At 40.1% G+C, this 15,966-nt stretch overlaps 1 protein-coding gene across 2 annotated transcripts in view; it reads left to right on the top strand.

Moving 5' to 3' along the window:
* The first annotated feature begins 1,868 nt into the window (after nt 1-1,868).
* The window catches only part of LOC110494343 (AMP deaminase 2), an 81,135-nt gene continuing 67,037 nt past the window's right edge, over nt 1,869-15,966 (top strand). The window contains exon 1 of one of the 2 annotated variants that reach the window (XM_036950419.1): nt 1,869-2,259. In XM_036950419.1, the coding sequence (XP_036806314.1) occupies nt 2,250-2,259 (10 nt within the window). In that variant the 5' untranslated portion in view covers nt 1,869-2,249. Of the gene's footprint in view, nt 2,260-2,981; nt 3,121-15,966 lie in introns of those variants that run through there. The other variant, XM_036950420.1, reaches the window with a different exon arrangement.

Below are 15,966 nucleotides of genomic sequence, written 5' to 3'. Positions count from 1 at the left end.
CAGCTTTATATCTGGCACACCTGACTCGTGGTTGTGTATTCTACATCACTATTAACTTTTTTTTTTCTTCTCGTAAGTTTTTCTTCTTATTTTTTTTACCCCGTTGTCTCCCCAATTTCGTGGTATCCAATTGGTAGTTACAGTCTTGTCTCATTGCTGCAATTCCCGTACAGACTCGTGAGAGGAGAAGGTTGAGTGCCTTGCGTCCTCCGAAATCAACCCAACCCAGAAGCACTGATTCTTGACACAATGCCCACTTAACCAGGAAGCCAGCCACACCAATGTGTCGGAGGAAACACCGTACACCTGGCAACCGTGTCAGCGTGCACTGCACCCGGCCCGCCACAGGAGTCGCTAGTGCGCGATGGGACAAGAACATCTATGCCGGCCAAACCCTCCCCTAACCCGGACGACGCTGGGTTAATTGTGCGCCACCCCATGGGTCTCCCGGTCGCGGCCGGCTGCGACAGAGCCTGGACTCAAACCCAGAATCTCTAGTGGCACAGCTAGCACTGTGATGCAGTGCCTTAGACCACTGTGCCACTCGGGAGGCCCACTATGAACATTTTAAGATATTTTGGGGCATACTGCAATTATATTTTATCCAGGTATGGTCATGCGAAATTGTCCAAGACCCCATTGAGGTGTTTGGCAGGCATATTGGGAAAGTCTTCTGTGGGTTAATGAGTAAATTCTGTGATGACCCTGTATCTACAATTTTTTTTAAAGCCCTGTTCTAGCTGTTTGTGTGAAATCTGGTGCCTCTATCATCAAAGTTACAATCCAAAAACAGCTGCCCTATGACATGGAATTTTATGGCTAAGCTTCCAACATTCTAATGTCAATGGCACAATATGGATAATTTTTAAACAATAGTTGTAGCTGATGCTTTGAAAATTGGTTATACATTTGGAAAGTATTCAAACCACTTCACTTTTTCCACATGTTGTTACATTACAGCCTTATTCTTTAATATATATTTTTTTTACCCCTTTTCTCTCCAATTTCGATCTTGTCTCATCGCTGCAACTACTCAACGGCCTCAGGATGCGAAGGTCGAGTTATTCGATATGAGACATGACCCGCAAAACCCCTCTTCTTAACACCTGCCCGCTTAACCCGGAAGCCAGCCGTACCAATATGTCGGAGGAAACACTGTCAACTTACAACACAGGTCAGCCTGCAGGCGCCCGGCCCGCCACAAGCAGTTGCTAGAGCACGATGATCCAAGTAAAGCCCCCCCGGCCAACGCAGGAGTGGCTTCGGGACAAGTCTCTGAATGTCCTTGAGTGGCCCAGCCAGAGCCCGGATTTGAACCCGATCAAACATCTCTGGAGCGACCTGGCAGAGCTTGAGAGGATCTGCAGAGAATAATGGGAGAAGCCCCCCAAATACAGGTGTGCCAAGCTAGTAGCGTCATACCCAAGAAGACTCATGGGTGTAATCGCTGCCAAAGGTGCTTCAACAAAGTACTGAGTAAAGAGTCGGAATACTTATGTAAATGTGATATGAGGAAAAAAAACGATTTAATCTATTTTAGAATAAGGCTGTAATTTAACAAAATGTGGAAAAGGTATAGGTGTCTGAATACTTTCCCGAATGCACTGTATTATATATAACATGAAAGCTAATGTCATAACCTTTCAGAACCACTTATCAAACAAAGTTTAAAATGTATCAGCATTTTTGTTTTAAAGCCACGGACTACTAGTAGGACTACTTGATTACTGACCTGTGCACAACTAATTAACACGGCCCCTTTAAAACTTTCTCCACTTTTTTCTGTATGTGATTTATTTTATTTTATTTTACATGACGTCAAAACCGCTAATACATTTCCCCGTCAAAAGTGCAGCCAAATAGTAATGTGTGCAGTTTTCAGTCACACACGAAACAAACAAAAACACACATCTTATTGTTTAGTTAACATAGCTATCTGATATGACATATACATTCGGTGGGGGAAATATATTTACTCAAGAAAATAGATGTGTCTATAGCTAGACAATAAATTCACATTTCTGGATATTTCCACATTCTCTTATGACTGGTCAGTTGGAGCTAACAAAACTAGCTCGCTAGCAAGCTAAGTTAGTTACCAGTGAGAAGTTGTTAGAAGGCTGTACTCCGGACGTCTGAGAAAAACAACAACTGTCAGCTACAGTAAGGTTACCAGTTGTTTCCTAGGGCAAGGCAAGCTACAGCGACTATCTGTATCACCTATTCGAGCTAAGACTGGGGTCGCAACAATGGCAGGTGGTAAGTAGATAGCTAGCTAAACCAGTGTTTTTCTAACCACGTGTTGATGTCAGAACTTATATGACCAATCCTCTTGAGTAATTTGGTATGTGACTTAATGTATTGTGGCTAGCTAAACAATGTAAAATAAACAGTTCGTTATTTTCATGAGTACAGTAGTAGCTAAGTTAGCTTATAAATCTAGATCTAGAGAGCCACATTGGACAGAACAGAAGCTGTTAACGTTATTTGTAAATCAAATGTGTGGCACACAGCTACCTGGACAGCGCAGGACAGTTGGTTTATTACATGATTGTAGCATTTCTATACTGTCAGTATTTGACTTCAGCAGTACCAAGCCATCACATATCGAAGTTGCATTGTTTCAGTAAAAGCGTTACTGCAGTGCACCCATGTCAGTAATTGAGGATTTTTATGAGAGTTGATTTTCTTGTAGTGACTAGACTGTTATGCATGGATATGTACACTGATACACAATGACAGTAGTAACTCATATTGAACGTTTAGCTACAAACGCTGGTGTAACAGTGGAAAAACACTGCCGACTTTGCACTCATATCATCTCTAGGCCTCAGTGTTATGTCACTGGTACAAGGGAGGTGAAATTAACTTATTTTCAGGAAAAGGGGGGCTGTAATTTTACATGACTGACTCAGGGTGAGGGGGGTGTGCAACTCTGCAAACAAATCTGCAATACCCTGAGCTTTGCAGAAAAAAAACAAGAAGAGCCAGCAGTCTGGTCTCATTTTTACTGCTAGGGTGTCCAGGAAGGAAGCCTGACCGGCAGAGCCTGAAACAAAAGCACAGAAGAATGAGTAAGAACCTGAGGAATTTCCCAACAACAATCTTCCCATTCTTGGGGTAAGGGCTGTAAGATTGCGTTGCCATCATTTGTCTTGGTTGCCTGTCATAGACTTGGGGCTTTTTGGTAAAGTTTTTTTTTCCCTGGGAAAAAAAATTTAGGCCTCAATTTTTAGTGGTGTAGCTGCACCACAGGGAGGGCGAGAAGTCAGTCCTCAAACTTCTTATGGCTGGAGGCAGTATTGAGTAGCTTGGATGAATAAGGTGCCCAGAGTAAACTGCCTGCTACTCAGTCCCAGTTGCTATTATATGCATATTATTAGTATATTAAAAAACATATAGAAAACATTCTGGAGTTTCTAAAACTGTTTCAATGATGTCTGTGAGTATAACAGAACTCATATGGTAGGCAAAAACCTGAGAAAAAAATCCAACCAGGAAGTGGGAAGGAATTCTCCGGTTGGAACATTATTGAAGATTTATGTTAAAAACATCCTAAAGATTGATTCTATTACATCGTTTGACATGTTTCTACGGGCTGTAACGGAACTTTTTGACATTTCGTCTGCTCCTAGTGAACGCACTTCGTGAGTTTGGATTTGTTTATTTATTAAGAGTATTTCTGTAAATTTATGTGGCTCTCTGTAAAATCACCGGATGTTTTTGGAACTACTGAACATAACGCGCCAATGTATACTGAGATTTTTTTTATATAAATATGAACTTTATCAAACAAAACATACATGTATTGTGTAACATGAAGTCCTATGAGTGTCATCTGATGAAGATCATCAAAGGTTAGTGGTTCATTTTATCTCTATTTCTGATTTTTGTGACTCCTCTCTTTGGCTGGAAAAATGGCTGTTTTTCTGTGACTTGGCTCTGACCTAACATAATAGTTTGTGGTGCTTTCGACCGTAAAGCCTATTTGAGATCGGACACTGTGGTGGGATTAACAAGAAGTGTATCTTTAAAGTGGTGTGAAATACTTCAATGTTTGAGGAATTTTAATTTTGGATTTCTGTTCTGAATTTGGCGCCCTGCACTTTCAATGGCTGTTGTCATATCAATCCCTGTAGCGGGAGCTCAGCCCTAAGAAGTAAAACAGTTTTTTTTTTAAAAATGGGTCAGATTTATTGGAATTTTGCAGACAGCCTGCAGTAGTTGTTTTTGTCTTCCACTGAAACCACCCTTTTACTGTGTTGGCAGTTGTGGCCACACAGTCTGAATGATATTTTTATATATATTTTACAGTTGTATTGACAAGTGACTGTAAAATTATAGATTGTCACATACATTTATACAAACCTGATGAATTGTGTGTATTAGTTTAGGTGTCAGCAATTGCGTGTCAAGTCCAAAATGTCTATCAGAGGTAAACCTTGCATCAAAGTTGGTGAAGATATGGGATACTGATTTTCACTGAAGAATGTTATGTCCTTTGATGTAGTTGTGTCTTCATACCACTAGATGGTGGTCTTTACTTAGTATTCCCTCAGTATATCATTACCTCAGTTCCAGTGAAACGCTTACCTACGGTCCTTTTCCAACAATGCAGAGTTAAAGATAAAGATAAAATATATAAATACATTGTGACACGAGGAATAAATACTTAGGCTGTCAAACAATTAAAATAATGAAGATTTAATGGCATGGCTGACCTTGTAAAACAACACCTTTCACTGCACCTATCCGGTGTATGTGACAGTAAAACATGATTATTAATCCCCCAAAAATAGTTGCTCAAATGTTGCCCTAAAGAAAGATTTTTCAATTTAAAAAGCAGTACATTGAGTTACAGGTATATTATGCTTTGACTGTAAGGGCCAGAAACACAAAATGATTTACATCAGAATGTTTTAATAGCATTTTCACCATAAACAACACAAAAGTCACTATAACATACAGCTGTAAATGCTCCTAATGTTTAAGTAGGCCTACTCCCTCCTATCAAAGTTCTTAAGATTAACACTTGTGTACACACACACACACACACACACACACACACAACCACACACAACCCCACACAACCACACATACACACACACACTTTAAGTACTGTTAAAGCTTCAGGAGCTTCAGGTGTTCTAAATGAGTGTGCCAAGAGCTAGCTCTATGGATACAAATAACTTTTAAACTTGTCCAACAATGTTATGAAAACACTGTAACTATCTGTGCTGTTCAGATAACTTTATACACATAGGAGGCTTACACACTCTCCCTCCCTCCCACACCCTCTCTCACTTACACCTGCTCTCACACACACACACACACACACACAATCAAACACACTCTTTTATTTTTATTTTTTAGGGGATAGATCAGCTTTAATATTGCAGATAGATTGTAGCTTCCACCACAAACACCCCACTCTTGCATATGCAGCCTACATTTGAAGCATCTTTGAGTAGCCTATTCCATTTCAGCATCTTTGAGTAGCCTATTCCATTTCAGCATCTTTGAGCAGCATCTTTGAGTAGCCTATTCCATTTCAGCATCTTTGAGTAGCCTATTCCAAACACTTGTCAAGTTACCAGGTTGCTAGCTAGCTATAACTTTGACATCCCTAGTGAATACACAATGACTAAATAATAACAATAACGAGTAAAAACTACATAGTCGATGGAGTACCAGTAACGAGTCGATGTACAGGGGTACGAGGTAATTGAGGTATCTATCAAATTGTATACAATTTTATGTCACATTTTTGGGGCCTTCCTCTGACACCACATGGTATAGAGATCCTGGATGGCAGGGAGCTCGTTCGCACTACCCTCTGTAACGCCTTGCGGTCGGATGTCAAGCAGTTGCCATACCAAGCGTTGATGCAGCCCGTCAAGATGCTCTCAATGGTTCAGCTGTATAACGTTTTTGAGGATCTGAGGGCCCATGCCAAATCTTTTAAGCCTCCTGAGGGGGAAGAGGCGTTGTCGTGCCTTCTTCACGACTGTGTTGGTGTGTCTGGACCATGTTGATTCCTAAGTGATGTGGACACCAAGGTACTTGAAGCTCTCGATCCGCTCCACTACAGCCCTGTCGAGGTGGATGGGGGTGTGCCCTCCATTTCCTGTAGTCCACAATCAGCTTCTTTGTCTTGTTGAGGGAGAGTTGCGAGGATAACAAAAGACTCCACTATGCAAGTTACCATTTGAATAGAATGTTAATGATGTCACTGTGACAACTGTTGATAGATGTAGCTGCTAAATTTTCTCTGGCTATCTACTCCAATTATAGAGCACTCTCGTCTGCGTGTGCCAGAGCGCAGAATAACTGACGAATTTCCGAACACTCAACACCCGTTGAATATGGCTGGTGTCAGTAAACATTGGCAAAAAAAACTTACATTGTTGCCAGCAGCACAGTTGCAGTCACCAACACTCTAGATAACATAAAAAAACAGCCTAACCAGCTCTGTTAGGGCGAGTACAATGTTCAGAGTAAGCTGTTCTCTCATTTGTGTCTGGAAGTAAGCTAGTTAGCTTGGGTGCTTGACTGCTGTTAGGACAGAACGCTCAGATCAACCCTTAGAGATAGGTGGAGCTAATGCTTAAGAGGGTGTGAATGATGCTGAAGGGGTATAGACAAAGAAGAGCTCTCCAGTAGGTGTACTAAAACATTCAAAAGCCATTTTCTCAAAAGTGAGGTTACAAGTTTATCAACTTTCAAAGTATAATTACTTTCCCATTGTTCCTCAACTCTAGTGTATGATATGCCGTTTTCTAGCTCTGCGTCTCAACTTTTATCCAATGTAAAAAACACAATTTCAAATTTTGCTACATAAGATCGTATCGAGCTGGTCGGTCACATACAGTGGGGCAAAAAAGTATTTAGTCAGCCACCAATTGTGCAAGTTCTCCCACTTAAAAAGATGAGAGGCCTGTAATTTTCATCATAGGTACACTTCAACTATGACAGACAAAATTAGTAAAAAAATCCAGAAAATCCCATTGTAGGATTTTTAATGAATTTATTTGCAAATTATGGTGGAAAATAAGTATTTGGTCAATAACAAAAGTTTCTCAATACTTTGTTATATACCCTTTGTTGGCAATGACAGAGGTGAAGACTTCTAGAAAACGTTTGACAAGGTTTTCACACACTGTTGCTGGTATTTTGGCCCATTCCTCCATGCAGATCTCCTCTAGAGCAGTGATGTTTTGGGGCTGTTGCTGGGCAACACGGACTTTCAACTCCCTCCAAAATATTTTCTATGGGGTTGAGATCTGGAGACTGGCTAGGCCACTCCAGGACCTTGAAATGCTTCTTACGAAGCCACTCCTTCATTGCCCGGGCGGTGTGTTTGGGATCATTGTCAGTGTCATGCTGAAAGGCCCAGCCACGTTTTCACTCAAAATCTCACGGTACATGGCTCCATTCACTCTTTCCTTTACACGGATCAGTCGTCCTGGTCCCTTTGCAGAAAAACAGACCCAAAGCATGATGTTTCCACCCCATGCTTCACAGTAGGCATGGTGTTCTTTGGATGCAACTCAGCATTCTTTGTCCTCCAAACACGACGAGTTAAGTTTTTACCAAAGTGTTCTATTTTGGTTTCATCTGACCATATGACATTCTCCCAATCTTCTTCTGGATCATCCATATGCTCTCTAGCAAACTTCAGACGGGCCTGGACATGTACTGGCTTAAGCAGGGGGACACGTCTGGCACTGCAGGATTTGAGTCCCTGGCGGCGTAGTGTGTTACTGATGGTAGGCTTTGTTACTTTGGTCCCAGCTCTCTGCAGGTCATTCACTAGGTCCCCCCGTGTGGTTCCGGGATTTTTGCTCACCGTTCTTGTGATCATTTTGACCCCACGGGGTGAGATCTTGCGTGGAACCCCAGATCGAGGGAGATTATCAGTGGTCTTGTATGTCTTCCATTTCCTAATAATTGCTCCCACAGTTGATTTCTTCAAACCAAGCTGCTTACCTATTGCAGATTCAGTCTTCCCAGCCTGGTGCAGGTCTACAATTTTGTTTCTGGTGTCCTTTGACATCTCTTTGGTCTTGGTCATAGTGGAGTTTGGAGTGTGACTGTTTGAGGTTGTGGACAGGTGTCTTTTATACTGATAACAAGTTCAAACAAGTGCCATTAATACGGGTAACGAGTGGAGAACAGAGGAGCCTCTTAAAGAAGAAGTTACAGGTCTGTGAGAGCCAGAAATCTTTCTTGTTTGTAGGTGACCAAATACTTATTTTCCACCATAATTTGCAAATAAATTCATCAAAGAGAAACATCAGATTTATGTTCATGAATTATGAAAAATATTAATAACCTTCCACCTATGAGACCACTAGAGGGTACTTTTGGTCACTGACTGCAGGAAAATACAAGGTCGTGCACGAGCAATGAGGATGATTTCAATTGGTATTTATGGTGTGCTTTTTCCGCAAAGTTTTTTTGAAATCTGACACAGCGTTTGCATTAAGGAGAAGTCTATCTTTAATTCTGTGAATAACACTTGTTTCTTATATCAGTGTTTATTATGAGTATTTCTGTAAATTGATGTGGCTCTCTGCAAAATCACTGGATGTTTTGGAAGCAAAACATTACTGAACGTAACGCGCCAATGTAAACTGAGATTTTTTGGATATAAATATGCACTTTATCGAACAAAACATACATGTATTGTGCAACATGATGTCATTTGAGTGTCATCTGATGAAGATCATAAAAGGTTAGTGGTTCATTTTAGTGATTGATTAATTAATACATTTTCTGCTTTTTGTGACTCCTCTCTTTGGCTGGAAAAATGGCTGTGTGTGTTTTTGTGACTTGGCTCTGACCTAACATAATCATATGTTGTGCTTTCGCTGTAAAGCATTTTTAAAATCGGACACGATGGGTAGATTAACAAGAAGTGTATTTTTCATTTGGTGTATTCACTTGTTAATGTGTGAAAGTTACATATTTCTAAAAAATATTTTTGAATTTTGCGCGCTGCCTTTTCAGTGGAATGTTGTCGAGGGGTGCAGCTAGCGGAACCCCTAGCCATAAGAAGTTTAATTAACAGGTCAACATTCACAAAGCCATGGGGCCAGACGGATTACCAGGATGTGTACTCAAAGCATGCGTGGACCAACTGGCAAGTGTCATTCTCAAAACCTTTGGCCACAACTGTATATACAGTGTATGTGGATACCCCTTCAAATGAGTGGATTTGGCTATTTCAGCCACACCTGTTGCTGACAGGTGTATACAATTGAGCACACAGCCATGCAATCTCCATGCAATGCAATATTGCACTTGTGATTTCATGAATATGAATATTCTTTAGTCATATTATTTGACTGTTGCGCTATTCATCGGTTTCTAACGAAAATGATCTCGCGACAGGGATGGGTAGCATCAAGAAGTTAAAGATGTGTGGGTTTTTGGTAACGGAATTACAAGGCACAAGGCAATATTTCTTAAATTTACAGAAGGAATATAATTTGATATTATTGGCACCTGTCTTTTCTTCAACGTTATAGTTTTTTTTTAATGTATTTCTAATACCCTTTAAGATTCTTTTCTGGTAGATGTTGTCTAAGATTCCTTTTCTATCTGTTTGACCAGAAATCAAAGCCTTTGTTTATTCCTCATTTTTAGGATATAAAATGATTGAAAGATTTATATTCAGTACCAGTCAAAAGTTTGGATTCATCTACTCATTCCAGGGGTTTTCTTTATTTTTACTATTTTCTACATTGTAGAATAATAGTGAAGACATCAAAACTATGAAATAACACATTAATCCTGTGTTAAACAAATCAAAATAATATTTTATATTTGAAATTCTTCAAAGTAGCCACCCTTTGCCTTGATGACATATTTGCACACTCTTGGCATTCTTTCAACCATCTTCACCTGGAATGCTTTTCCAACAGTCTTGAAGGAGTTCCCAAATATGCTGAGCTCTTGTTGGCTGCTTTTCCTTCATTCTGCGGTCCAACTCATCCCAAACTATCTCAATTGGGTTGAGGTCGGGTGATTGTGGAGGCAGGTCATCTGATGCAGCACTCCATCACTCTCAATCTTTGTCAAATAGGCCTTACACAGCCTGGAGGTGTGTTGGGTAATTGTCCGGTTGAAAAACAAATGACGGTCCCATTAAGCGCAAACCAGATGGGATGGCGTATCGCTGTGGTAGACATACTGGTTATATGTGCCTTGAATTCTAAATAAATCAGTGTCACCAGCAAAGCACCATCACACCTTCTCCTCCATGCTTCAGGGTGGGAACCACACATGCAGAGATCTGTTCACCTACTCTACATCTCACAAAGACACAGCGGTTGGAACCAAAAATCTCAAATTTGGACTCACCGGACCAAAGGACAGATTTCCACTGGTCTAATGTCCATTGTTCATGTTTCTTGACCCAAGCAAGTCTCTTCTTCTTATTGGTGTCCTTTAGTAGTGGTTTCTTTACATCAGTTCGACCATGAAGTCCTGACTCACGCAGTCTCTTCTGAACAGTTGATGTTGAGATATGTCTGTGACTTGAACTCTGTGAAGCATTTATTTGGACTACAATTTCTCGTAACTCCAATGAACTTATCCTCTGCAGTAGAGGTAACTCTGGTTCTTCCTTTCCTGTGGTGGTCCTCATAAGAGCCAGTTTCATCATAGCGATTGATGCGACTGCACTTTAAGAAACTTTCAAAGTCCTTGAAATGTTCCGTATTGACTGACCTTGATGTCTTAAAATAATGATGGACTGTCGTTACTCTTTGTTTATTTGAGCTGTTCTTTCCATAATATGGACTTTGTCTTTTACCAAATAGGGCTATCTTCTGTATACCACCCCTACCATGTCACAACACAACTGATTGGATCAAACGCATGAAGAAGGAAAGAAATGCTACAAATTAACTTTTAACAAGGCACACCTGTTAATTGAAATTCATTCCAGGTAACTACCTCATGAAGCTGGTTTAGAGAATGCCAAGCGTGTGCAAAGTTGTCATTAAGGCAAAGGTTGGCTACTTCGATTTGTTTAACACTTTTTTTGTTTCTACGTGATTCCATATGTGTTATTTCATAGTTTTGATGTCTTCACTGTTATTTTACAATGTAGGAAAAAATAAATAAATAAATAAATACATAAGAAAAACCATGGAATGAGTAGGTGTGCCCAAACTTTTAACTGGTACTGTATATTCAGTTTGTCACCCAATTTGATGTGCTCCTATTAATTTCACATGTTGGTGGTCATGGGTTCTTTTAGGTGCAAATATTCTCATGCGTACTGTATTTCACTTGAATTGCAGTGCAGCCTTGATAACCTACCATTCTATTTTAAGGATTTGCTATTTTGCTTGTCTTTTATGGATTTATTATACCTTTTCTAGGGCAGGCGTTCCGCTAGCGGAACCCCTCCACAACATTCCGCTGAAAAGGCACCACGCGAAATTCAAAAATATTTTTCAGAAATATGTAACTTTCACACATTAACAAATGCAATAGAGAAAATGAAAGATAAACATCTTGTTAATCTACCCATCATGTCCGATTTAAAAAATGCTTTACAGCAAAAGCACAACATATTATGTTAGGTTAGATTATGTTAGGTCAGAGCCAAGTCACAAAAACACACACAGCCATTTTTCCAGCCAAAGAGAGGAGTCACAAACAGCAGAAATATAGATAAAATGAATCACTAACATTTGATGATCTTCATCAGATGACACTCATAGGACATCATGTTACACAATACATGTATGTTTTGTTCGGTAATGTGCATATTTATATCCAAAAATCTCAGTTTACATTGGCGCGTTACGTGCAGTAATGTTTTGATTCCAAAACATCTGGTGATTTTGCAGAAATACTCATAATAAACATTGATAAAAGATACAACTGTTATTCACAGAATTAAAGATAGACTTCTCCTTAATGCAACCGCTGTGTCAGATTTCAAAAAAACTTTACTGAAAAAGCATAATCTGAGAACGGCGCTCAGAACCCAAAACAGCCAGAGGAATATCCGCCATTTTGGAGTCAACAGAAGTTAGAAATTACACCATAAATATTCACTTACCTTTGATGATCTTCATCAGAAGGCACTCCCAGGAATCCCAGTTCGACAATAAATTACTGATTTGTTCCATAAAGTCCATAATTTATGTCCAAATAGCCACTTGTTGTTAGCGTGTTCAGCCCAGTAATCCATCTTCATGAGGCGCAGGCACTTCGTCCAGACAAAAAATCTTCCAGACAAAAGTTCCGTTACAGACCTTTAGAAACATGTCAAAATATGTATGGAATCAATCTTTAGGATGTTTTTAACATAAAACATCAATAATGTTCCAAGAAAAGCACTGGAACGAGAGGTAACTCTGTCGGGAGCGCGTGTCATGAGACCAAGGCACTCTGCCAGACCACTGACTCAAAGAGGTCTCATGAGCCCCACCTTTATAGTAGAATCCTCATTCAAGTTTTAAAGACGGTTGACATCTAGTGGAAGTGCAACTTGATCCATATCTCAATGTGTATTCGGTAGGCCAAGCTTTGAAAAACTACAAACTTCAGATGTCCCACTTCCTGGTTGGATTTTTCTCAGGTTTTCGCCTGCCATATGAGTTCTGTTATACTCACAGACATCATTCAAACAGTTTTAGATACTTCGGAGTGTTTTCTATCCAATACTAAGAATAATATGCATATATTAGCATCTGGGACTTAGTAGGAGGCAGTTCACTCTGGGCCCCTATCTCAAAAGAGTTTACCAGGTAGGCCAGTTGAGAACATGTTCTCATATACAACTGCAACCTGGCCAAGATAAAGCAAAGCAGTGCGACACAAACAACACAGAGTTACACATGGGATAAACAAATGTACAGTCAATAACACAATAGACAAATCTACATACAGTGTGTGAAAATGTAGTAAGATTAGGGAGGTACAGTAAGGCAATAAATAGGCCATTGTGGCATAATAATTACAATTTAGCATTAACACTGGAGTGATAGATGTGTAAGTAGAGATACTGGGGTGCAAAGGAGCAAAAAAATAAATAACAATATGGGGATGAGGTAGTTCGGTGGGCTATTTACACATGGGTTGTGTACAGGTGCAATGATCGGTAAGCTGCTCTGACAGCTGATGCTTGAAGTTAGTGAGGGAGATACGTCTCCAACTTCAGTGATTTTTGCAATTCGTTTCAGTCATTGGCAGCAGAGAACTGGAAGGAAAGGCGGCCAAAGTAGGAGTTGGCTTTGGGGATGACCATTGAAATATACCTGCTGGAGCACATGCCACGGGTGGGTATTGCTATGGTGACCAGTGAGCTGAGATAAGGTGGGGCTTTACCTAGTAAAGGCTTATAGATGACCTGGAACCAGTGGGTTTGGTGACGAATATGAAGTGAGGGCCAGCCAACGAGAGCATACAGGTCGCAGTGGTGGGTAGTTTATGGGGCTTTGGTGACAAAACGGATGGCACTGTGATAGACTACATCCAGTGTTGGAGGCTATTTTATAAATGACATCGCCAAAGTCAAGTAGGGGTAGGATAGTCAGTTTTACGAGGGTGTTTGGCAGCATGAGTGAAGGATGCTTTGTTGCGAAATATGAAGCTGATTCTAGATTCCATTTTGGATTGGAGATGCTTAATGTGAGTCTGGAAGGAGAGGTTACAGTCTAACCAGACACCTACTGATTTGTAGTTGTGTGAATTCAGACACGTAGGTATTTGTATCTGTGTGAATTACTCAGTCTTGTGTATCTTATTGCTGATAGTTATTTGGTTACAATATTGGTTGATGTTGACATCAACATTTTCTGTAAACTACATTACATTATCCATTTTTCTCTGGCACTCGAATGAGGTAATACGTCTTTCATTGCTTGCACGTCTCAGTAGCTTGCAGGACACGGGACATGAGGGTGATTTGGTACTAGATCACAGTTTGTTGACATGGCAGGAAGTTTGGAGCATGTCATGGACTGCTGAGTTGGCCTGCCTGCCTGGGAAAGGTATCTGGCTTCTGCTCTGTTGTCACAGGATATTTATAATCCATAATTTCGGGCATGCAGAATTTCAGGAAAGCAGCTTGTGAACCCACTAGTCTGCTTATAAGCACTCTGTGCTGGATGTTCCTACATCACCTTTAATGATCTAATTTGTCTTTCAGCTGTGTCCTCCATTAATTTTTTGGGTGATTTGTTAATTATCTGATCTACAGTGCTTGATTTGGGATGAAAGAAGTGCAGCAGTTGTCTTTTTCCAAGTCTGTCCATTAGACTATGTTCACCGAAATTCATTACTGACATTATTCTTTAAAGACTAGGGCTGGTCGGTATTCCGAATTTTAGAATATACTGGTATTGATGCACGGACCAGTTTGGGTTTTTACTTTATCTTCTGTAACATTATTTGAATGTTTGGTTTGTTGAATGTGATATGCCGTCTGTAATGTCAATTTTTATAGTTTCATTTTGTTTCTTACGTCTGCAAACAGCTAGTTTTTCTTTTCTTAGGGCGTAAATTGGGTGTAAATCTTGTTAGCCGCTAATTGTTAGCCGTTGGTGCTAATCACTAATGAGGCTGCAATGAAAACTAATGGGACTGTAGCAACTGTGTTGGAATCAAAAACGGGGGTGTGAATTACATTCTATTCAAGCGTTGATTGACATGGTAATGGCCCGATAGTATTGGAGAAAAGTTGAAAACACGGATTCTGTTAAATTGTGACGTGTCATGACGTAACGTACAGTACGCATAGTGCAACTCATTCTGTGTCATACAGCCTTTCTCCAACAGGTGTGCACTTCTCTCGCAGATTATAAACAAGAAAGGGACAGGGTAAGGGGGATATCTAGTCAATTGTACAACTGAATGCATTCATCACTGCAAGCCATCATGACTGTCAAAAGCCGTGACAGCCGCTGTTTACTTTTGAAGATAACTTTAGCTCCGCCCTAAAAAACTGATTTCAAATTCAACACAAACCTTCAAATAGGTATGTAATGACACATTATATAAACTCTGTGAAAACACTTATAGGTGAAAACACTTATAGGTGATAAGTTGGACAGGTCAGGTGAAAAAATCAGTTTCCCACATGGTTTATCTCCCCTTTCTCTATCACACAGTAGGCTTTGCTTCCCCACCCGCCATTTTTAAAAAGCCCAGACGGAGCTCATTGCCTTCTTGACTCATGTAGAGACGGGCAGCATGAAGGTCTCGCCATTGATTTTGCTGGAAAGGGGAGAAATTGTGCTTTACAATCAGAGGTCGACCGATTAATTAGGACCGATTTCAAGTTTTCATAACAATCGGAAATCTGTATTTTTGGACACCGATTTGGCCGATTTAAAAAAATATGTTTTTTTACATCTTTATTTATCCTTTATTTAACTTGGCAAGTCAGTTAAGAACACATTCTTATTTTCAATGACGGCCTAGGAACGGGGTTAACTGCCTTGTTCAGGGGCAGAATGACAGATTTTTACCTTGTCAGCTTGGGGATTCAATCATGCAACCTTACAGTTAACTTTTCCAACGCTCTAACCACCTGATTACATTGCACTCCACGAGGAGACTGCCTGTTACGCGAATGCAGTAAGCCAAGGTAAGTTGCTAGCTAGCATTAAACTTATCTTATAAAAAACAATCAATCAATCATAATCACTAGTTAACTACACATGGTTTATGATATTACTAGTTTATCTAGCGTGTCCTGCGTTGCATATAATCGATGCGGTGCGTATTCTCGATAAAGGACTGTCTTGCTCCAATGTGTACCTAACCATAAACATCGATGCCTTTCTTAAAATCAATACACAGAAGTATATATTTTTAAACCTGCATATTTTGCTAAAAGAAATCCATGTTAGCAGGCAATATTAACCAGGTGAAATTGTGTCACTTCTCTTGCGTTCATTGCATGCATAGTCAGTGAGTGTATATGCAACAGTT

The sequence above is a fragment of the Oncorhynchus mykiss genome, chromosome 17 (genome assembly GCF_013265735.2).
Source record: "Oncorhynchus mykiss isolate Arlee chromosome 17, USDA_OmykA_1.1, whole genome shotgun sequence".
Taxonomy (NCBI): domain Eukaryota; kingdom Metazoa; phylum Chordata; class Actinopteri; order Salmoniformes; family Salmonidae; genus Oncorhynchus; species Oncorhynchus mykiss.
Note: the sequence above shows the minus strand (reverse complement) of the source record. Positions and strands in the feature narration are given on the sequence as shown.